This window comes from Protopterus annectens, chromosome 11.part0 (genome assembly GCF_019279795.1).
Source record: "Protopterus annectens isolate FY-2018-M chromosome 11.part0, PAN1.0, whole genome shotgun sequence".
Taxonomy (NCBI): Eukaryota; Metazoa; Chordata; order Ceratodontiformes; family Protopteridae; genus Protopterus; species Protopterus annectens.
The window spans coordinates 1315317251-1315342811 of record NC_056745.1 but is presented as its reverse complement, the minus strand read 5'-3'; the positions used below and the strand labels follow the sequence as shown (position 1 = coordinate 1315342811).

Here is a 25561-nt window from a genome sequence, read left to right as displayed (position 1 = left end):
TTTTGTTTGAGAAATGGCACAGGTGCCTGACAGTCTCTTTCAATGAAGAGTAAACTGTTGGAGAACTGAAACTGTGGAGCAAAAATTAATTTTATTCCTAACTGTAAGCAGAACATCTGAGAAGCCTGAGAAGGTACAACTTGCTATATTTCTGCATATTACAGGGAAAGAAGCCATGAAATTATATGATACAGTAGAGTTTTCAAAGGAGGAAAGAGAAAATAATCCTGTGAAGATACAGAAGTCTCAGAATCATGGAATCTACCAAGCATCCATCATTTCTCTTCATGTAGGTATTAGGGACTACAAATGTGATTATGTTAGTGAATGAAAGGATGGAGAATGGTGAAGTGTGCAACTGAGAAATGGCCCAAGTATACAGAATGGCTTAACATCTGTTGTAATACCAGATAAAATTTCTATTTTTATGGAAATCAGAAGATCACTATAAAGCTATAAGTTAGTTCTATTTTTTCATTCCGTTAAAAAAAAAAAATAGTTTGCCACTCCGTGATGAATATTTTTCATGGCTTGATGCAAACCAGTTCCAAGTTGTACAATTTCAATTCATGAGTGGGAACTAATGTTTTGAGACATCAATTTTCTAGTTCATCAGAATATAAAGTGTTTCAGAGAACTACAGCATAAATATTTTTTTTTGGAGGAGTGATGTTACTGTTAGTTTCAGTGATGGCATCTTAATGTGCGGTTAATTCATAAAACAGCATGATTCCAGCTTGACTGAATTATTGAACAGACTAAGGTACAATAGCTTCAAACTGAGCAAAAGTGTAAAATTAAATTTACAATATGATTCATGCCCTAATGTTTTAAGGCACAAAACCAGATCTTGTGAATGCAAAAGTAGTGACACGAATACCTACTTCTGAGGATAAATGGAATTTTATAATTTCTTGTAGTGATAGAGGCTCTTTTAACATTTTTTCTGTATGTGTTGGCTACAAATCTGGCATTTCGACTATTATTGAAATGTTGTTGAATGGTACTGCAGTAAAGAGCAAGAAGACAACATTGAAAAGTGACAAAAACCTAAATGAGATCATAACTGAAGATCCTATATTAAAATATTCAGATGTTCATAGGTTGGTACTAGGCTATCGGCCCTAGGGCCTATACAAGTCTAGCCATAACAATTCCCTGGCTATTTCTTCCCACAACATTTACTTCCCTAGACTCCTGTCTAGCAGGGTGACTGATGTGATCCTAGGGTAAATTTCCTATCTCCCATCCAGTCATCAAAGTTCCTTTTGAAGAGGGACAAGGAGGCGCTCAGCTTGACATGTATGGGCAGTCTATTCCAGTGTATGGGGAGTCTCTGGGTCAGGAACTTAACCCTCCAGGATGTTTTGTTCATTGTGATGACAAGGTTTAGGTCCCTGGAGTGTGTGGTTCTGATGGATTGGGATTTCTTTAAGTGTAGCATGTCCTACAGCTCTGGGTTTGACATGGCCTTGTATATTAAGCAGAGCTTGCCTCTGAGTAGATGATATGCGGCAGAGTATAGCTGGAGTTTTTTTGTCAGTCAGCATAGGGCATCTGCTTTAGGCATGTGATTCTTTCAGTGAGGTGTTTCTGCGGCCTTTCCAGTTGTTGCAGGTGTCTTGTGAGGTAAATACCAAACAGGGCATTGTACTCTATGATGGGTCTAATGAGGGATGAGTACAGTGGGATAATGACCTCTTTTTTTCTGGATGAAATCTGAATGAAAAGCCCTTACTGATGAGGTATGCCACATAGAAGTATTTCCTGATTGTTGTGGTGATGTGGTTATCGAAGATGAGACTTCTGTCCACCTGTGTTCCTAAGTCTCTTATCACACTTTTGGTGTTTAGTGTACTGCCACCTATGTGATAATTCATGGGTACATGTTTTTTTCCCCAAAGGGGATAACTACAGATTTCTTGGCATTGAACTTGAGCCCATGGCTCTGGCACCAAGCATCTGTTTCTGTAAGGCCCTTTTGTAGAATATACACATAATTTAGGGATTCAATAATGGCTCCCAGTTTGCAGTCATCTATGAACTTTATTAGCAGAGTCCCTCAATGTTGTCCTGTATTTCAGAGAAGTAGATGCCAAACAAGAGCGGTCCCAGGACTGAACCCTGAGGTACTCCACTTGTCTGGAGCTGGATATGGAGTCGGCTACTTTTACAGTGTGGGTTCTGTCAGTAAGCCAGTTGGCAGCCCATCGAGTGATGTAGGGATTTATGGCCAGCTTAGTAAGTTTATCTATGATTCCAGAGTGGGGGATGGTGTTGATGGCCTTGGCAAGGTCCAGATAGGCTGTGTGGACTGCCTTACCCTTGTCCACAGCTCTGGAGACTGATTTAAAGAAGTCACTCAGGTTCAGGAGACATGATCAGCCCTTCACAAACCCATACTGGGTGGGGTCCAGTGTTTGAAGGTTGCCAATGTCTTAGTTTATAAGTTCCATGATAATACGTTCCATGGCCTTGCAGATCAGGCTCATCAGACTGATGGGACGGTAGTTCCCAGGATCCAAGGTGGATCCTCCCTTGTGGAGTGGGATAACTGTAGCTGTGCGCCACTCAGTGGGCATGAAACCTGAGGTGAGGCTATGATCAAACATATATGTGAACAAGTCACTCATATTAGAGATGCCATCCTGAGCAGAACTTATATCATGATTACTGATTTTGCAAGAAGACAAACCATTTGCTTATGGGTCAAACAAAAACCATTTTTGTACACTTGTTTAATGTCTGATAAAGTGTGACAACAGAAAAAATGCTATTGGTCATCGGGGTAAACATTTCAATTAAATTTATGATGAAAAGTGCTGGGCGAAACAGATTGCAACTCATGGAAGAATATATATAACCACTAGCTACAAAGACTGCAGATAGTGTTTGCTCAGACTATAGAAGTCTGACTTAATTGTGGAGTATAAGCCATTCTTACAGCAAACAAGCTGAGGCATTCACATTTAATAAAGTAACTGAAAGTAAATTGGAAATCTCCACATCTGCCTATGACTGAAAAGAATATTAAAAAGATTAAGCAGCTGCAGGGAGAATGATAATGCTTCATTTTTGGCAAAGGACAACTGGACAAATGGAAATATACTATTATGAATGAAGTATAGCCATACATTTTATTCTTGTTTAAGGAAGGTAAATTGAAAGGGCCTGATTAGTAAGGGAAGAAATGCTGCCAAACACACATGAATCATAACATACATGAATCATAACATACATGAATCATATATAGGAACTGAGAATACTTTGACTGACTACTGACCAAATGACCACTGGCACACACTGTAATCACAACATCCAATCCTCCCAGCTCTGTGCCAGTCTAACTGACCACCAGCTTTTTTCCTGTCACAACTGCCATGCTGTGGTACCTGTATGGTGATATTTTTCCTTTTGTTGTAAAAACAAAAATCATGGTATTTCATTCCCCGTGAAAAGAGTACTGGCAACTGTAGTCATGGTATTTCCAGAAGTGCCCCCCTGTATGTAGCCAAATAGGTGAAACCCAAACCACAAAGTCAAGAAGTAGCTGTCATACCATGGAACGGGGGGGGGGCACTAAGTAATGGCAGACATCTGGTAGAACATTCGTCCTAGACCATTATCAACTTGCAGCCCCACCCAGAACATACCATGGAATGGTGGGGGGGGGGGTGGCATTATGTAATGGCAGACATCTGGTAGAACATTCGTCCTAGACCATTATCAACTTGCAGCCCCAGCCAGAACATACCATGGAATGGGGGGACATAAAGTAATGGCAGGCATCTGGTAGAACATTCGTCCTAGACCATTATCAACTTGCAGCCCCACCCAGTACATACTCTTCCATGTACTCCTGCTGCGAGAATAAGACACCTCTAAGCAGTTTTAAAGTGTGACTGTGTCCTGCCTACATGAACCTATCAGGTAGTTATCACCTCCGCTTGGGGGAGCTCCCAGTCTCTAAGCCAATTTGCCTTTGACTCTCGATGACCAAAGTACTTCTTACTGCCTGCCATTGCTAACCATTATACACTTACAGTGCCTCAGCTGGAAGTTTACCCTTCTCTGTGAACTATAGAAGTTCCTATAGATACGGCAGCAACTAGAGGTTTACTTAGTAATTAGACAGATCCGTCACTTGTCCATTGAAATAAAAAAAAACAGCATGCATGATTTTCATTAGGTCACCATTTGGAGATAATGCATTCAACATTCATTTGAGACATATACATAATATACAGGGCATGGGATAAATATTAGTCAGTTCTCCTTCCAAAGTGGTCACTGTCATGTTATCCATTCATCAGTGCAAGTTGGCCACAGGAAAGTGAAGATCATGGGACAATTTGGTCAAGAACTTGACAGGCAAATCAGCTGGTTTACAATTAGACAAAATAATGCCAAAGTAAAAAGCTTGTGATGTGCTGCACGTGCTAGGATTGTCACTGCTGACAGTATAAGAAGTCTGAGATTATTCAGTAAATGGATACAAAAAAAAGATAAAAACAGAGTGTGAGAAGACACGATTGCTTCTTCAGTTCCAGAAAGACCACAGAATAAAACTGCATCGGACTTTTTTTTCAGTTTTGTGACTTGTGTATCTGATATGTATACATTATTACTCAAAGTTATCAAAGATTGTGAAGTTAGCCAACTCTACAAGAAATTATGTGTCGAATGCAATTTTGCACTGTTTTTAAGATAAAGGATTCCTCCTACGGTACAATCAGATGGTTTCAATAATATACAAGCAGGGCATTTAATCAGATGTCTACTGCTTTCTACCTGCGATCAAGTGGTCAAGTCAAAATAGCAGTTCAAGTCTATGCAGAATGCTCAGAGCATTAACTGTGCCTGTTTCATAGATGCCTCTTAGCTTTGCTACAATATAGCAACATTTCCTTGCAAGGTGCAAACATTTTACCAGCTCATTTATTAATAGATTGAATATTAAAATATTAAAATCAAGAATACCTGCCTCTGTTTCTTTACTTCAACTTAAAAATAATAATTATACCCCCTAAAGATAAAAATGAAAAAAAAATCAGACCAGACAAAATGCCACTATGATCAGAGAACAAGGCATTTATTTTATTTAACTGAGATAGTGTAAGAAAACAGCAAAGTTCCATATATAGACAGCTAGAAAGAGTGGGTAAAAGACAACATGATAAACCCAGATCTTTGTTGCTCCTGCAGGGGGTAGAATGTTTTTGTTCAAAATGAATGTTTCCTAATAACTGTGTTGAAAGAACACACTCTGTTCATAATACCTTCTGCAGACAGTCAGAAAAGTTAACATATATCTAATCTATATCTCCATCTATCCATAGATACAGATATTGATATATGTAAGTGACTGATACACCCTTATAGGTTGCCTGATAGAGACTTACTCAAAGCGATTTCTAGTAGAGAACCATCAGAAGTGTACACCAAAGCCCTTCCAAAACATTATAAAGTCAGAAGATTACACAGCAAGAAACTCAGACAGCTCCAAGTTCAAAAACTTGTAACGTCAGCTGCTGCATTTAATGAATATGTTACTACTGACATTAAAGTCTTTTGGCTACATATCTAAAATGAATGGAAGCACATATGAAATACCTTTCTTTTAAGCTGTAGAAAGTTTGATTATTTTCAAGTAGATGCAATATATAAAAATACAAGAAACAAAATAAAGTGAAAATGTCTTATTACTGAATACATATGAAAACCAAAACCTACACCACAGGTGAGCATAATCCTGTCTTTGCCATATGGTAAGACACCAAAATTAATAGAGATATCCAATATAAAAAGTCAGGAATGTAACTAAATCTGACAGGGCAACATTCTTGGCTAGTCTAGCAACTGCAAGTCCCTAAAAACTGCCTTTAGATGATGCAGTAACTCTCTTCAACAAAACGTTCCTCTTCATATTAAACTCTCACACCTCAACCCAGAGAAAAAAAAACAAATCAAAACCTGCACCATGGTTTAGATTAAATATGAAAAAGCTAATGTACTGCAGAGATAAAGCATGGACAAAATGGCACTTAGAAAAGTAATCAGCAGCAGTATCAGCACTTGCAAAACTAACAGAAAAAGTGTAAAAGCTAAGCATAACAGCAGTTTACTGTACAGGAAAATCACAGTAAAGCTCCAAAACAACTTTGGTCAGCAATCAATAAACATATTCAGCCTGGTTAAAAAAATCACAACTCTACTCTTTCACAGAAAAAGCAAACTATAATTCAGCATGCAGATTTAATTCATTCTGCATAAATAATGCTAACAGCCTTGATGCTTTCTGTATGCCTGTTACAGCAGTAAGTGATGTAGATGGTGTTAGTACTGCCTTTTAACGTATTACAACTCCTACCAGCAGGATATCAAAATGTATTCAAAATTTTAAACCCATCTTTCTTTCAGCAGACAGCTTTCTAATAAAATATCTCAAGACTGCTGCAGATGCAATTTCATAACGTGCCTACATTTACAAACTGCACTGCTACAACCAAGAAGCTATACTCCCAAAACTCTGGAAACAATTCTATGTAATACACTTACATAAAGGCAACAAAACTTTCTGAGATGGCAGACTACTGACCTAGGCCATACCTTCCAACCTCATATTACAAGAAATCTGGATAAAGCCTAAAGTATTGGGGAGACAAAGACCTAAAAATAGGGACAGATTTTAAATATTTAATAAACTTTGAAAGTTACTAGAATAACATTTGTATTAACATTTACTTTCTGAAGGATATGAAGTCCGAACCTCAAATATATGCCATTATTTAGTGACTTCAAGCCAATGTGATTTTCCAAAAAAAAAACATAACTTTTATGATTAATAGACCAAAAATATGAAGCAAAAATCTGAACATTCTGCAAAAATTTGGACAGTTGAGAAGTATGACCTATAGCCGTCTTACTCTCTTTATCTAAAATATTTGATAAATACATTCACCTAGAGCTGATCAATGAGCTAACAAGGAACAATTTACTTTCTACAATGCAGCATGGATTTATGCCAGGCCACAACATGAATCAACTTTGCTCTGTTTCATAAAGTACATTCAAGAAACATGAAATCAAGGTAAAATGGTTGCATCCCTATGTTTAGACCTATCCATGTTGTTTGATGCAGTTTTGTATCCCCATATTATTATCTCACGGAACTAGGTCCGACAAACAATACAGTCAGTTTGTTTAAAAGTTACCTTAACCAATCAACAGAATCCAAAGAAAACTAAGCTAATGATAGTTTTACCTCCAACCCAGCAATCAAACTACTAAGAATTAAAAATGTCATTGGTCAATGATACTAGAACTGGGTTAGTATAAAACACAAAACTACTGGGTCTAACAATAGACCACAGATTAAGGTTTGAGCACATACTGAACATGCTGTCCAAAGAGCCAGCCATGAACTAGGACTTCTTTATAAAGTCTAATCTGCTCTATCAGATCATGCATATAAGATCATTGCAAAAGCATAGCTACTCCCTTATACTGTGCACGCCTTATCATTTTTAACTAATCTACAGTTCCGTTAGCTAATCAAACTGGAACGGTCATCTAATAAGAATGTAAAGTTTGCAAGTAACCATATTAACCAAATGCAATATTTTCTAGCACTTCAGTCTCTTAACCAGCTTGAGCTACATACTCTATTAGCTTACACTCAAATTAAGACTGCCCACAACATGCTCTATATTCCAGGCAGATGCTCCTGTACCAAGTAGTTATTAATCTGATACTCACATCACAGAGGACTACAATCACTGATCTAATAATTGCTTACTCAAAAATCATAAAATCATAATGGTGGTGACTGTTTGTACTACATATTCATTACAAAACTATGTAACTGCTGATAAATGTCAGAAATAACTAATTCAATGTACTATATAAAGATTCACAAAAAACATACCAGTCATCAAAGCAGTCATGCACTTCTAACACCCCAGAATTATACCTTCTTATTATGATCATTCACATTTATAATTTAAAAATCACAATGAAATCACATCTATCAATAAAATAATCCTGCTCTTATGGCAACACCATTACTATATGTCCACTTTTTATGCAGCCAAATCAAATTAATATCACTGAATCCTCACACATTTTCACCTGTTTGTATGTATCAAGTTAATACTGGTTGGATAAAACTTGCATATGCATCAACTATTTGGGTGCTAAACTTTAAATGTGAGTTTATACATAAACTATAAAAAAATGCCGAATATTCTTTAGATAAGTGTGACTTTACCATGTTATAAATGCTGCACAATGTACTTAATGTGGTTAGCAATTATATATTGCTTAGTCTTTTACATTATACTTTATTGCTAGCTCATGCCAATTGCCTGTGAAAAGCATGTAATGTGGAAATTTTCTCATCAGGCTTCCACTGAATAAAAGGTTTTGCCCATTCACACTTTTTTCTGTAATCAAGGCTAATAATAAATAAATGTATTTATTTATTTTTAGTGTCTAAATGCACAGACACATGTACACACACACACACACACACACACACACACACACACACACACACACACACACACACACAGAGCAAAAGATGTTTTCATACCAAGCATCTGCAAATGTTGCAAGGATCGACATTCGACCTCCAGCTCTCCAGGTGCTCCCGTCGAATTCCAACATCAGTGCAGCCTAATTGGTAAAAGAAAAAGCTGTCTGAATTTCTAGAATTATTAGCTAGCTGACTTGAAAATATTTAAAATGCTACTTCATGCATAATTAGCAGCTTACTACAATGTGTGTAGTAATAATAAGACTGTGTCACACTTTTTTTAGATACATTTGAAGCAAGAAACCTATGTTGCTTCATTGCAGCTCCTAGTAAAACATATCACTCAACTTGAGAGACATCAGAATTTCATAACTAAAAAGATCAGTGACCTCAAAATCTTATATATACGGTCAAATGGGCCGCACTCCCCCCGTGCTCAGTATCTCATATACTCCTCCATTATTTGTGGCTAGCCTTTCCAACCATGGAAGATCCATCCCTCTTTGACCTCCTATTCATTCACAGAACAAATAATACCTGAAATTCTAAGTTAAATGAACAAAACCTTCATCATCGGACAAATAAGACATGTTGGTATGACAGATTCATACCCCAATGTTTCCCTCACTTCTGTGAAAAACTTCCTGTAAATGACAAGCAGACTAGCACCCTTGCCACTAACTGGATGGACAGCCTCCAGTTTTTGTTCTGCCTATCTTCTTTTCCTCCTTGAGGTTGAAGGCAACTTTGGAATATGTGTGTGGTAGTCTGAAAACTGATTGACAACTACTTGAGTATGAAAAACTGATTGACGACTATTTGTGTATGAACTTATGAACCTATGGCCCTTGTTGGCAGTTGAGTTCAATGAAAACTAATTTTTCCAGCATCACTGATTAGATTATTTAAAGTAATAGCATACAAATGCACACACATACATACACACCATCCCTCTCCCTCCCTCTGTGTATGTGTGTGTGTGTGTGTGTGTGTGTGTGTGTGTGTGTGTGTGTGTGTGTGTTTACACACACTACACACATTTGTATTACACTGCTTTACATGGTATGAATAACAGTGTATGATATTTATACCACTCACAACAGAATGGCAGAATATAGCAATAACCCACACCTGGGTGTGGGTAATGCTGGATTTACCCACGGTTGCCGTGGTTTGGTCCCGAGAGACCAAACAAAGCCAACCGTGGGTAAATCCAGCATTACCCACACCCAGAAGTGGGTTATTGCTATTATACAATGACATTATTTAAGAAAAAAAATAATTACTTTTCTTAAATAATGGCATTGTATAATGCCTCCTTACTGACCTTCCGCAGCTGTCTGGTATTCCGCGGAAGTTCTGATGTACTGCGCATGCCTATGCAGTACATCAGAGCTGTGGGCAAAAGCAATGGAGAAAGCAAGATCTCTGTTGCTTTTTACTGTTTCGCTATGTTAAATGGGTTTAATATAGCGAGACAGCTGTAAAAAAAGCAATGGAGAATCTCAGTTGCTTATTTTAAAGCTGCCTCGCTATGTTAAACCCATTTAACATAGTGAGACAGGTTTAAAAAAAAAGCAACGGAGAAAGCAAGATCTCTGTTGCTTTTTACACACTGTGTCGCTATGTTAAAGGAGTTTAACACAGCGAGACAGCTATAAAAAAAGCAATGGAGATCTCCGTTGCTTTTTTTAAACCTGTGTCGCTATGTTAAACTCCTTTAACATAGCGAGACAGTGTTTTAAAAAAAGACTTATACTAATGGAAAAAGTCTGGGCGACCGGACCTTTTTCCATTAGTATAAGTCGATTTACAATGTGCACGCTGACCAATCAGCGTGCACGTTTTGGAATATTAATGGGGGGGTCATGGTATAATAGAATTGTTTGAGCATAGTAGTTGCTCTACAAAGCTGATCTTTTGCTGGTTCCAAGGATGGAATGTCTGCAGTGTATATTCTCTCCCACTAATAAACCTGCAACTTACAAATGTTTGGTGTTAAAAGTGCTTAACTGTCATGTTAGTCACAGGCCTAGAAAACCTACACTGAGGACATGATAATATAAGTTCTTTAGCAGGAAAGCTTATTCAACCATAGGAAAACAGAAACCATATCAGAAAACATTTTTAGGAGGTAGACATTTGAAAACACAGCCCTTTTTTGAACATGGGGTCAGGGTGTCACTTTAATAATGACAACTATCTACAGCCAAGGTTTACACTGCCAGGTGGATAGCCCTGCCACAGTCATTGTTCTACACCACACCTATGGGCAATTTACAGTGTCAAGTCCACCTACTGCATTTTTTTTTGGAATGTGGGAGGAAATTGCAGCACCCAGAGGGTACACATGCAAACACAGGCAGGATATGCAGATTCCACACAGAAGCAACCCCAGCTGAGAACTGAATCAGAGAATCCCTGCCTGCAAGGCAACAACACTATCCACTGTGCCACCCTAAAAGTCTGGAAATATATACCTTCCTAACTCAGAAGACAAATTAATCAACTAGAAAGATTCAAATCCTATTAATTAAACAGGAAAGTTTCATGTCTCCAGCAAATCTACTATTAAAAAGCTTAAAAAGAAAGCAAAAATAGTCTTCAAATAAAAGTTCCAAATTTTGACCAGTTAGACATACAACATAATCTTAGAATTGTTTCAATGCTGTGCGTCAAGATACATTTATTTTAAAGACAGATATGAGTCAGGCTAATGTAACCAGACAGCAAAACCACTCTCCTGGTTATTTCAGGAAACCTCAGGGGAAGCATATAAAGAACTGATGTGAGCAATTTCTCTATATTGTCCTTATAAGCATGCGTGGAAAAGCAGGATGCATCTCTTTGGGAACATAATACAGTTTATTTTGTAAAATACCACTAACATCCCTGAAAATGGACCTTAAAGTACAATGTTTCTATTGACCTTACAAAGTCTTATATATTGTTTTAAGTTGCACTGTGCTATTTTTTTGTCTTTCAGAATTCTAGCTTCCTTTAATATGAAAAGAACTCAATGAAAAAGTTTTCTAATGCAAAGATTATGTCTTTTTGGTGCTGTTATAAATAGTTAAGTATGCACACTTCTGTACCTCACCCATATTTTAGTGCCGCAAAAAGAAAAAGAAAAAAGAGGGGAAAGACAATGCACCAGTGCTTTGGCTGTAAGCTCACAGCAAGCTCTAGTTTTCCTTTATCAGCCAATATCCTGATATTGGTGAGCCATTTCAAGAGTCCATAATGTAACATAGAAACAATACTAAGAACCAATCACATGGACTAAAACGTGCCTAGACATATACACTTTTAAGAAGACATAGTTAAACGCTGTTATCACCCTTGCCAAGCACTTAAAAGGACTTCCGAAAAGTTGGCACAAGACGCAGTAACTGCAGTTAGTAAAAGAAGCACATGATCAGTGATGTGCAGAGCTTTCATTTTAATGCTGTACAGAGAGCTGTTGTACTAGTACATTGAACCAGTCTTTACCGCAACAAACACATTAGCACCACTGGTAATAATGACCAGTGATATGCAATTGCCGTAATCAAAATGTTTCCTGCTCACTAAACACTATCTTGGTCTATTTCCTAGTCCCAATTGCCCTTGAAAGTTATTCTGATGTCAGATGTTATTTGCAAATATGTGGTGATTATCAATGCATAAGAAACTGTACTGCTGAGGGCGATGGGTCCATAAGAGACAAATACGCAAAGATACTCAAAATCAAAACCCAATAACCTATTAAAAGGTGACTTAAAGCAACCTAGGTCATTTTGTCTAAATGAAATATATGACATTTTAAGGTAATTTACAAATGTGACTATATGTCAGTATGTCTGAATGTATGTTAATATGGATTTGTGTGTGTTTAGGGTGATAAAAATCTTTAGTTGAAATGAATCACAAGGAAGTAATTGTTAACTAAGCATGCAGTACTAACAGGAAGACATTCAGAAGTTATGTACTTAACATACAACTAGGTAACTGTGTTGGCCATTTTCATTCCTCCTGACTAATGGGTCCCAGGTCCAATATCAGACTAACAGGAAGACATTCAGAAGTTATGTACTTAACATACAACTAGGTAACTGTGTTGGCCATTTTCATTCCTCCTGACTAATGGGTCCCAGATCCAATATCAGATCTGGATCAGCCACTTTCCTAGTCTTTAGAATCCTAGTCTTGAGTTCCTCTGTCTACCCATAATGCACCATACCTTCCTCAACTCCCCAGATTGAGTTTGCTACTCTGTAAGTGAAAGGATTACCAAAAACTACACAGAAAGAAAAGTATCTGAGGTTCAAACCTAGAACCCATGGGTTCTGAATTCTTCCAAACAGTTTCAAAGACACCAGCTGGGGGTTGGATGGGAGGATGTGACAAGGAATGAAAATGGACAACACAGATACCTAGTTATGGTAAGTATATAACTTCTAAATCTGATGTTGTCCTTTTCATTCCTCCTCACTAATGGGTCAGAGTCCCCAGCTATGGAAAACTTGGGTGGCCCTTAAGGAAGGATGTGCCAGAGCACAGTCAAGCCAAAGGATGCCCTGCTCCTAGAAACAATATCCAATTTATAATGTGAAACAAAGTTATGAGTTTTAGACCAAGTGGCTGCAGTACACACTTCATCAATTGAGACTCTGAAAGAGAAGGCGGATGAAGTAGCCATAGCCCTGGTGGAATTAGCCTTGGCAGACTAGGGCAAGTCTATACCTTTCTTAGAATAAATAAATGAAATACAGTTTGTTATCCATTTAGCTAAAGTGATTTTTGAAACTGCCTGCCCTGACCAGCTTGCTGAGAAGGAGACAAACAGCTGATCGGGCTTCCTATGAGTCTGTTTTGTGGAAGTAGAAATGTAGTTACCTGTGAACATCTAGGAGATGTAAAAGACATTCACCTTTGTTCGAAAATTTGGGGAAGAAAACTGGTAACTGAATGGATTGGTTAATGTTAGATTCAGTTGTCACCTTAGGCATGAAAGATGGATTTGTTCCTAAGGATACTCTATCTTTGTAAAAAAATGGTGTAAGGAAGTTTGGCTGACAAAGCTTGAAGCTCTGATATTCTGTTAATAGAAGTAATAGCTACTAAGAAGATCATTTTCCAAGAACGAAATTTCATGTCACAAGAATCTACCAGTTCAAAGGGCTTCTGAGTAAGGCCTAGTAGTACCACCATGAGATCCCAAGGGGGAGAATAATCTTTTACTGGAGGTTTAAGATGAAGAACTTCCTTTGTGAAAGCCTTACATAATTTGAAAGAAGAGAGATGAGTTTCTTCTCTCAGCATGAAAATTGGATATGGCAGCCAGCTGGAGTTTAATGGTGGAGAAACTAGCTCTTTCCTGAAAAACAGTGTTGAGAAAAAGGAGAATTGATGCTGAGAAAGGATCAATATTTTCCTTTGATGCCCAGACTGAGAACCTCTTCCACTTGCTATTGTAGCCCTTTTTAGTGAAAGCCCTCTGAGAGGCGAGGATAATGTCATGGACGGAGGGGGCAAGCCTGGACTTTCTTACAATTACTGGAATTGGAGAAACCAGGTGTCAGCTGTAGGGCATGAAGACTGAAAAGCTGTCTTTCTGATGAGTGAGATATGAGATCCTGTATGAGATACAGATTCAAGGTGGATACTTGAGGTGAGGCCAAAGAAAGGGGAACCACACCTGCCATGCCCAGAAAGGGGCAATGAGGATTAAGGGACTCTTTGACATGCTGTCTTTCTGTAGAACTTTCAGTATCAACAGTAGTGGGGGGAATAAGCATAACGGAGGGCCGGGGACCAATCATGGACTAGAGCATCCCTCAGTGACACCCCCTTCGGAGGGATCAGAGAAAAATACTTGTTCATAGGTTCATAGGCAGGTACTAGGCTATCGGCCCTAGGGCCCATACAAGCCTAGCCAAAAAATGTACCCTGGCTTTCGCCACCCAATAAAATTATTTTCCTGTGCCTCTGTCGAGCAGAGCCACAGAAGTGATCCCCGGGGTGAATTTCCCATGTCCCATCCAATCATCAAGATTTTTCTTGAAGACTGCTAATGAGGAGCTCTGTTTGACATAGATAGGTAGTCTGTTCCAGAGTATGGGAAGTCTCTGGGACAGGACTCTATCCCTCCAGCATGTTCTGTTTATTGTGGTGACAAGGTTTAGGTCCCTAGAGCATGTAGCTCAGAGGGATTGGGATTTCTTTAAGTGGAGCATGTCCAACAGCTCTGGGTTTGACATAGCTTTGTATGTTAGGCAGAGATCGCCCTTGAGTAGGTGATATGCGATGGAGTAAAGCTGTAGATTTTTGAGACGGTCTGCATAGGGCATCTGTTTGAGTCCAGTAATCCTCATTGTGAGGTATTTCTGTGGTCTTTCTAGTTGTTGTAGATGTCTTGTGAGGTACATACCAAAAGGGGCGTTGTACTCTATAATGGGTCTAATGAGTGATGAATAGAGGGGAACAATGACCTCTTTTTTTCTGGATGAGAATCCTTTTGTGATGAGATGAGCCACGTAGAATGATTTCCTGACCACTGTGGCAATGTGATTATCAAAGGAGAGACTACTGTCCACCTGTGTCCCAAGGTCTCTTATCACATTTTCGGCATTAGGTAGACTACCAGCTATGTGGTAGTTCATGGGTACAGAGTTTTTACCAAAGGGGATGACAATACACTTTTTGGCATTGAGCTTCAGGCCATGGCTTTGACACCAGGTATCTGTCTCAGTGAGGCCCATTTGTAGTTTGTCCACATCGTTAGGAGTTTCGATTATGGTTCCTAGTTTGCAGTCATCTGCAAACTTTGTTAGAAAAAGACCTTCTGTGTTGGCCTGCACTTCAGAGAAGTAGATACCAAACAGGAGAGTACCTAGGACTGAACCCTGTGGTACTCCACTTGTCACTGGTCTGATGTCGGATTTGGAATTCGCTACTTTCACAGTGTGGGTTCTGTCTGTGAGCCAGTTGGCAACCCATCTTGTGACATAGGGATTTATACCTAGTTTAGTGAGCTTATCTATAATTCCAGAGTGGGGGATGATGTCGAAAGCCTTGGCGAGATCTAGATAAGCTGTGTGAGCCATTTTACCCTCATCTATGGCTTTGGTGACTGCTTCAAAGAAGTCAATCAGGTTTAGGAGACATGATCTGCCTTTTACAAATCCAAACTGGGTAGGATCCAGAGTTTGGAGATTACCAATGTCTTTGTTTATGAGTTCCACGATGATACGTTCCATGGCCTTGCAGACCAGGCTCGTCAGGCTAATGGGGCGGTAGTTCCCAGGGTCCATCATGGCTCCCCCTTTTTGGAGTGGGATAACCGTTGCGGTGCACCATTCAGTGGGTACAAAGCCTGAGGTGAGGCAATGATTGAACATGGTACTTAAGTAGGGTGCCAGTTCATTCTGTAGTGCGTGTAGAACGCAGCCTGGGATATTGTCAGGTCCCATGGATGCTGTGTTCTTGGCTTTGGAGAGTGTGTTTTTTACCTGTGCAGCCGTGATTATAGGAACTTTGCATTCTTCCGGTATAGAGATGGGCCTTCTAGGGGGTGAGAGGGGGGGTAAAGTTAGCACTGAACCTATCTGCTAGGATGTTGGCAATATCTGTTGGTTCTGTATATTTAGTGCCATTGTGCTGTAACTCAGAGCAGATCTGAGTGTTCCCATTTAGATTCTTGACATAGCTATAGAATGCTTTGTGGTTGTCTTTAGAGTCAGTGGCAATTTTGTTTTCGTAACTAGCTTTGGAGGATTTTATGAGGGATCTCAGCTTCTTACTGAGGTTGACCAGGGAGTTCCTCCAGTCATGGGATTTTACTCTTTTTTGCAACAGTTTCTTTCTTCTGTTGTAGAGTTTGTTTATGGCAGAGGACCACCAGATTGGCTTCATTTTTTTGGAGGATAACATCTTGGTTGTATTAGGGATAGCATGATCCATGCACTCGTGTAAGTGCTTATAAAGTGCATTTGTGTAGGATTTGGCAGTCATACCTCTATTGTCCGTCTGGATGGGTGTCATGAAGTTTGCCACTTCTGTCTTAAGAAGTGTGAAGTTGGCTTTGGAGAAGTTTTTTATGATGGTTTCCCTAATTGGGGCTGGGGGTGGGATGTGGATGTCTAGGCTGATTAGCTTGTGGTCGGATCTGACCAACAAGGAATTGACCTCTGGTGTGGAACACCGGTTTCCCATGTTGGTAATGACCAGGTCTAGGATATTGCTGCCCCTGGTGGGGGTGTGAATAAGTTGATCCAAGGCATTGAAATTTATGAATTCTAGAAAACGTTGAGCAAAAGAGTTGGTACATGAGTAGTTTTCCCAGTTAATGGTGGGGTAGTTGAAATCGACCATTATTAGGGTGTTGGGTTGTACCTTAATACTTTCCAGTGTATCAAGAAATGAAGAGTGTGAATCCTTGGGCATGGTGGGGGGTCTGTAGCAAGCTACAATTTGGATTGCGGTCTTGCCCAGAGTTAGTTGCACTTGGATAATCTCGGATGCATTTTACTGTGCAACTAGCCTGGAGGTGTGGATATCCTTAATGAATATGGACACACCTCCGCCTTTAGTGCTTCTTTCTGGGTTAGGTGGCCGAAAGGTGTGGTATGAATTGAAGCCTGGTAATGCAGGGGTGCTCTCTGGAGCTTTCAACCAGGTCTCTGTCACAGCACAGATGTCAATGTTCTCCATTTTAAGGAGTGCCTCGAGTGAGTGCATTTTGAAGTTTAGACTTCTAGCATTGAGTAGCATTACCCTCAGATTTTGCTTGCTTGTACCTGTTACGGTGGTGAATTTGTCATTTGAACCTTGCCTAAAAAAGGCACTATAGGGGTGGCAAGAACCTTAGCCAGTATCCGGAATCCTAAGGGCGACAGGTGCAGGCCATCTCTGGCAAAGCATCGTGGACTGTCGATCATGTCGTCCCAGGCAGACAAATACTGGATCCCCTTAAAATGATACCAGAAGCTTAGCCAATTGTTGAAGTTAATCATTTTGTTCTTGTATTGTGGTATCATTCTGGGTGATGGCAGGATGCTACTCAGGGTTAGGGTCATAAATGCCTGGGATACAAGATCGGAGAGCTCCTTGTTGCACTTGAAGTTCAGGGTAGAAGCAAAAAGAGTGCAACAAGGTTGGCCCCAGTGGTTGAATATCTTGTTTACTACTGCCTGGTTGAGGGACCACTTGTGAGGAGTCAAACTGGACCTACTGAGTCTGTACGCTAGAATGTTGGTCACCCCCAGAACGTGTGCTGCAGTCAGAAAATGGTCTGAAGATATCACCCATTTCCAAACTCTTATGGTCTCCCTGTACAACAGGTAAGAATGGGTTCCTCCTTGTTTGATGATATACCAGACTACATGCTGTCTGTGTGAGTCACAATCATCCCCAGAGGGAGAACATCCTGGAAGGCTTGCAATGTAAGGAGAACTGCTCTCATCTCTAGGACAATGATAAGAAGTTTGGTTTATACAGGCGACCACATCTTCCCTAAAAAGTGTCCCCACCCAGACCGTAAGCATTGGTGGTCACTGTGGCTATGCCAGGGGGAAGAGAGAAGGGCCCTCCCAGAGGCAGGTTGGGTGATTGCGGCCACCACTGTAGATGATTCCTGCAGACCGGAGACAGTTTTATGGGGGTAGACAGTGGGTGACAAAGAATGAACCACTGAACTGCTGTGGTCCACTGGAGAACTCTCATTAAGAACCTCCGTAAGGGGACTAGAACAATTGCAGTTGCAATTGACTCCAGAGCCAGTAAAACCAACTTTGCCAGTTGCTGTGGGGGATCTAATAAATCTTGAACATGTACCTCAGAGATAAAATATGATGCATTGGTAAGGAGGCCACTTGTGTTGTATCCAGTTGCATTCCTATGAACTCTATGTTCTAAACAGGTGTCAAGTTTGCTTTTGCTAGGTTCAATGTAATGTCCAGGAGGTTGAAGATTCCCACTAGGTAGTCCCTGGATTGTAGCAAAAGATGCCTTGTTGATGCAACAAGGAGCCAATTATCTAGATATGGAAACAACTGGAATCATCTTAGCCTCAGGTGAGCAGCTATGACTTCCAAACATTAGGTAAACACCCAAGGGGCTGTGGGGAGTCCAAAGGGCAGTGCTCTGAACTATGATTCACTCCTAGCCAAAAACTGCAAATGACTTCTGAAGTGCCTGTTGATCTTGATATGATAGAACCCATCCTGAAGATCCATGCAGCACTTCCAATCATCCATGTGTAAAAGTGGCAGAATGGACTGAACCATAACCACTTGGAACTTTGACTTCTTGTAGAAATGATTCAAGTTGCTGAGATCCAAAATAGGTCTCAGGTCCCCTGTCTTTTTCACTAAAATGAAGCAAGAATAAGTTCCACATTGTCTTTGCTAAGTTGGAACCTGTTGGATAACTCTTTTTTTGTAGAAGTTTTTAACCTTCTCATACTGCATACTGCCTCTGACTAGGTGGTACAGTGGGGAGTTTCCTCCTTGGACTTGGAGGAAATAGAGAAAAAGGAATGTAATAGCCTCTGGATATTATGTTTAGCACCCGGGTATTGTTTGTTATACTTATCCAGTCATCCAGGTGCAGGGATAGAGGACCCCCGACTGTCTCCTGAGATGGACAGTTGGGCAGTGCTTCAGGAGAACTGAAAAGGCTTATCAAGGGAAGGTTCCCTGTAACCCTGGTTCTGGAAACTCTCCCTGCCTCTGGGATGGCATCTACTGTTGAAACCTCCCCCTCTGCCTCTGGAGGAAGTATCCCACCTCAGTTCCTGAAAAGAGTCTTGCGACTTCCTGAACTAAATTTTCTTCCCTTCTTGCTGGTTCCTGAAGAAGGCCCTCTGAGGAGTAGAGAACTTGATCCTCACTGCAGACAAGGTCTTTCCTTATTGCTCGCTGTGGGTTAATGTGTCTTTTACATAATGTCCAAACAAGGAGGACCCATCAAAGGACGCATTAATTAATGACACCTTGAAGGGTTCTGCAAAGTCACAAAGCCAGATCCACGCATGTTTCCTGATGGCTATTCCTGTTCTGGCTGCTTGTGAGGTGCCTTCCAACACATGTGAAATCAACCTCATTGAGTAATTAGAGAGGGAAGAAACAGTAGCCAGTTGGGAAGAGACCTTTTTTAAGTCATCCTCCATCATGGTCTTGGCAAAAGAGTTGAATAATTCCTTAACCAGGTCTCTCTGCAAGCAGATGAAGTGTACCAAATAGTTCACAACCTCAGTGTGAAGGTAGCTGAGGTGCAAATGCATTTTCCATGTCTGTCCAATGCTTTAGACTCCTTGTTAGGCAGACAGACAGTGGAGCTTTGCTCTGCTAGTTCCTTCTTGTGGCTGCTACAACAAAAATGGCATTAACAAGAACACCTTTATTCCAATGTGTATGGTGGACTTAGTAATGTGTTGGGGTGCTTGGAGATAGGCTTTAGTATGTCTGGTTCCTTCCAGGCTAAGTGGGTGACTATTTCTATTAGCTCATACACCAGGGTAGTCACCCAGGATGTAGAAGGGCCAGTCCTGAAAGCCTCCAAGAACACCAATTCCTCTGAAAGAGGAGGTTGGAACAACCATCCATCTTTTTGCTGGAGAGGTTCTATAATGTCTCCAAAGGAGACTCCCCAAGTGGTGACCAGGGAGATCCTTCTCCCTCATCAAAATTGGTATCCTCTGTGAGGGACTGCATAGGGGAGTCTATACACCTCATTTTACACTTTTTCTTTCATGGGACCTCCTATGTGGGGTGTTATGGGAAATATCGAAAGACAGGGGACTTCATGAGAAGTAGTCTAGAGTTTCCTTAGCAAAGGCTGACCTAGGACAGGAATGACAGGCTCAGTGCTCAGATTCGATGAAGGACATAGCAGATGCTGGGTGTGAGGAGATGACTCTCTAAACCTAGAGAAAGCCCTTTCTGCAACCTGGAAGGCCGATGGGCCTGGGGAGATCTCCTGCCTCTCCCTCAGAGCTGAAGTCACTGGAGGTGAAAGAGCAGAACCACCCACAGATTCAAGGCCTCCAGAGAGAACCAGACCCAAGCTATTGATGGCCAAAGCCCCAAGGGGAAGCGACAGATCTGACAAAGTCTGAGCCAAAATCAACCCCCTAGAGCTGACGCTGATGTATCAGATCTGGAACCCAACCTGATCCAACAAAAACAGAGCACGGCTGGTCAGAGATATAGTCGGAGTCAAGGAATAAAGATTCCTTGGATCGGACATTGACTTTCTCGGGTACCCAGGCTAGTGGGATTCCGAACCAGAGATCAGATTGGAAAAGGAGTCTGTAAGGATGGAGGAGCACTCATGGATCCAAGATGGGATGAAGATGCTAAGACCCCCATCTAGATCTGTGCCCTGAGGAAGTTATGCATCATTTTGTCCATATTGGCCTCTGTGAAGCTTCAGGAAGACCTTGGAGAAGCTGAGGAAGCATTTCTTGATTTGGATGGGGTTTGAAGGACCTTCAAGGGAAGAGCTGGGAATACCGGTTCCACCTGGAAGGCCAATTTCAGGCTCCTTACCCCTGGATCTGAAGCCCTGGGATCTGAGAAGGAGGAGGAGGTGCCAGGAATGGGGGATTCTGAAATCTAAGCAGGATTTGTAGTCATCCTAGAGGTGCTCAGAGCAGATGAAGGCAGATCCAACAGATCCTTTGGATCCAAAGCTTGCCTCAAAACATTAGGAGCCACAGCTGATTGATCCAAAGAAATCTTTGGATCTGAGGATTTTCTGGAGGTGCTCGGATCTGATGCTGATTGATCTGAGACCTTAGATTTTTTTTTTTACGATGCTCCAAGGACTCCCCAAAGGAAGCTGCGAGGGGGTAATTGGAGCCAGCATGTTTAAGGGAAGTTTGAGCCCAGTGGAGGAGACAGGCAACAAGCTCTAAAATTAGCTAGTTCCTGTGGTCAGCTAAAGCTCAGGGATTGAAAGCCACACACACAACATGCTCCACATCTAGATGTCCAGGGCCTAGCCACTATACGCACTTCTTGCGAGCATCAGAGTTACAGATCTTGTGTCCACAAGAAGTGCATCGCTTGAAACCAGTTGGTTTCTCAGACATTATCACAGTTAACGCACTCACACAGTATTAAGACAAAAACTCAACTAACATTAATAATAGACACAGTCAAGTAACTATATAGATTATATAACAGCTAACCTTAACTAGAAAGGCACACTTTATTTTATTTTGGTAAGACAGTAGAGTGCCAACGGCACAGAAGAAAGAAAAGAGAAACTCTAAAATCTCTAATGCTGTCTAAAACTATAGGAGGGAGGTAAAACACAGAAGAATAAAAAAGTTAATGTTCTAACGACTGCTTAGAAAATAATTTTGCAATTATCTCTCAAAAAAACACATCAATACCACTAGCTCGAGACTGGAACACGCAGCAAACGAGATCTGGGGAGTTGAGGAATGTACTGTGCATTATGGGTAGAGGGAGCAGCTCAAAACTTGGATCCTAAAGTCTTGGAAAGCAGCTGAGTCAGATCTGATATCAGATCTGAGAATCATTAGTGAGGAGGAATGAAAAGGACAACATCAGATACAGCTTTTATTGTTGGCTGTGAATGCGGCACCAAAGACCAAAAATCAAATTAGAAAGTATATACAGCATTCATGCTTTTTTGACTGTCATTTGTTGTTTACTCTCTTAAACCTATTTTATATTACATTCTGCATAAATGTTATGGTGACCCAGTCACATAGGGGTAGAAAATGTACCCTTGACTCAGACTGCTTGGGTTCAGATTGCAGCACAGGTCTAACACAGGATGGAACTGGAGTTCTGGGGAGATAATTACTTGCTTACTACTTTGGAAGAGGGTATAACCCTAAACACTGCATGTTTTTTACATGGTAGGGACTGCTGAGACCAGCAGCTGCAGTGATTCTCTGAAGCAACAGGGTAAATAACTACCCCTAAAGACCACTCATGTGAGAAGAGGCATGTATGTTTATTGTTCACATTTGTCAGTCATTTTACCTAAGAGAAAGTAGTTCAGAGCCCTTGTCGGGAAATTTGCATTTTGATTTGTGCTTGTCAGGTATTTTGATTCACACTGAATTTCCATATATTCCTATTTAGATTTAACTTCTGTTGTGAGAATAGTATTTTGTTGATTTTAACGGGTAATCTGGGAGGTAAGTACAAATTACAGGAAACAATACAGAACAGCAATTTTCTTCATTCTGTTCTTTATCACCTTTGCATACTTTTTGGTGATCCAAGCTTATTATGTAAAATGGCTTCAGCAAATATAAATCCATCATGCTTACATGGATTAATACTTTTAACAAATATAGCATTTAAAATAAGAATACTATAAAATAACACTGCACATGCAGTATAACTACGCATTTGGTTAATGGATGCATTCAACATCATACATACTATTTTTTCAAAGATACCACTAGAATGATAACTTTGAAACAGAAGCAGTACATATTTAGTTATGAAAATGGATGGGTCAAGGGAGGATCAAAGTGTGTCCAGTTTTTGTCTATTCCAAAACTTGAAAACCTAAGCATTCGCTGTCTGATGAAGGAGAATTAAAGCAACAAAGAAGACCTCTGTCATCTGTACTACGAAAGCTTCAATTTTAATGAATTGTTATACACAGACATAATTTATTTTACATTCTACAATTCTGAATTTCTTGAAACATAGAATAATTTACTAGTGGCATAGGTGAATGAAAATTCTAAAACAAAATTGCAGTAGGAAAATTCTTAGCTATTATGTTTCTATAGCAAATTTATTGTGCTTGTGAAATTAGGTAACAGCTGTAGGCTTAATATTTACATTTCTGGTTAAAGTGGTTGTACCAAATTTCTGTCTACCTTTATTGATCCTACATGATGTAATTTCCATCTGTGCTTGGGCATTAAATTTACTATATATATATATATATATATATATATATATATATATATATATATATATATATATATACGTGTGTGTGTGTGTGTGTGTATGTGTCTGTGTACATATTTTGTCATAATACACTTGGCTTAGTGTTGCCTTCCTTTTTACAGTGAATGTTTATTAAAATTAAATGAAACAGTGCATTAATGTATACTGCACACCTTACAGTGCACCTTCACTATTATGTCACTGTATCTTTTGAATATTTAAGTATACTTCCTAAAGATACAAAATAAAAAAATAAATAAATACATATCTATATCATCTACATATATATACAGATACGCACGCACACACACACACACCCACGCACACCCACACACGCGCGCACACCCACACACACACACACACACACACACACACACACACACACACACACACACACACACACTTACTCTACACACACTCTCACACATGCACACACACACACACACACACACACACACACACACACACACACACACAGATTTTTGTAGTGAGGTGCAATAGTTTTCCATCCTTTGGAGTTAAAACATTTCTCACCCAAAAGATAAAAACAATAAACCATAGGGAGAAACTGATACTTCATAAACAAACTCTACAAGAGAAGAAAGAAACTGTTGCAAAAAAGTGTAAAATCCCATGATTGGAGAAACTCCCTGGTCAGCTTCAGTAAGAAGCTGAGATCCCTCATAAAATCCTCCAAAGCTAGTTATGAAAACAAAATCACCACTGACTCTAAAAACAACCACAAAGCATTCTATAGCTATGTCAAGAATCTCAATGGCAACACTCAGATCTGCTCTGAGTTACAGCACAATGGCACTAAATATACAGAACCAACAGATATTGCCAACATCCTGGCTGATAGGTTCAGTGCTAACTTTACCCCTCTGTCATCCCCTAAAGGGCCCATCTCTATACCAGAAGAATGCAAAGTTCCTGTAATCATGGCTGCACAGGTAAAAAACACACTATCCAAAGCCAAGAACACAGCATCCATGGGACCTGACGACATCCCAGGCTGTGTTCTACATGAACTACAGAACAAACTGGCACCCCACCTAAGTACCATGTTCAGTCATAGCCTCACATCAGGCTATGTGCCCACAGAATGGCGCACAGTGACAGTTATCCAACTCCACAAAATGGGAGCCACCACAGACCCCGGAAACTACTAGCCTAACGAGCCTGGTCTGCAAGGCTATGGAGCGTATCATCACGGAACTTATAAACAATGACATTGGTAATCTCCAAACTCAGGACCCCACCCAGTTTGGGTTTGTAAAAGGCAGATCATGTCTCCTAAACCTGATAGACTTCTTTGAAGCAGTCACCAAAGCCGTAGATGAGGGTAAGGTGGTTCACACAGCCTATCTAGATCTCGCCAAGGCGTTTGACACCATCCCCCACTCTGGAATTATAGATAAACTCACTAAACTAGGTATAAATCCCTATGTCACAAGATGGGTTGCCAACTGGCTCACTGACAGAACCCACACTGTGAAAGTAGCAGACTCCAAATCCAGCTTCAGACCAGTGACAAGTGGAGTACCACAGGGTTCAGTCCTGGGTCCTCTCCTGTTTGGTATCTACTTCTCTTAAGTACAGGCCAACACAGAAGGTCTTTGGCTAACGTAGTTCACAGATGACTGCAAACTAGGAGCCATAATCAAAACTCCAAAAGATGTGGACATCCTACAAAAGGGCCTTGCTGAGACAGATGCCTGGTGTCAAAGCCATGGCCTCAAGCTCAATGCCAAAAAGTGCATTGTCATTCCTTTTGGTAAAAATTCAGTACCCATGAACTACCACATAGGTGGTAGTCTACTTAACTCTGAAAGTGTGATAAGAGACCTTGGGACACAGGTGGACAGTAGTCTCTCCTTTGATAATCACATTGCCACAGTAGTCAGGAAATCCTTCTATGTGGCACACCTCATCACAAAAGGTTTCTCATCCAGGAAAAAAGAGGTCATTGTTCCTCTCTATCCGTCACTCATTAGACCCATTATAGAGTACAATGCCCCTTTCGGTATGTACCTCACAAGACATCTACAACAACTGGAAAGGCCACAGACATACCTCACAAAGAGGA

General features: G+C 40.3%; 1 protein-coding gene across 1 annotated transcript in view; it reads right to left on the bottom strand.

Annotated features, from left to right (window-relative positions):
* LOC122815830 (kielin cysteine rich BMP regulator) overlaps positions 1-25561 on the bottom strand; it is a 2917372-nt gene that overhangs the window by 1670955 nt on the left and 1220856 nt on the right. Inside the window, exon 16 of the mRNA XM_044088633.1 lies at positions 8594-8676. Within this exon, the coding sequence (XP_043944568.1) occupies positions 8594-8676 (83 nt within the window). The remainder of the gene's footprint in view (positions 1-8593; positions 8677-25561) is intronic.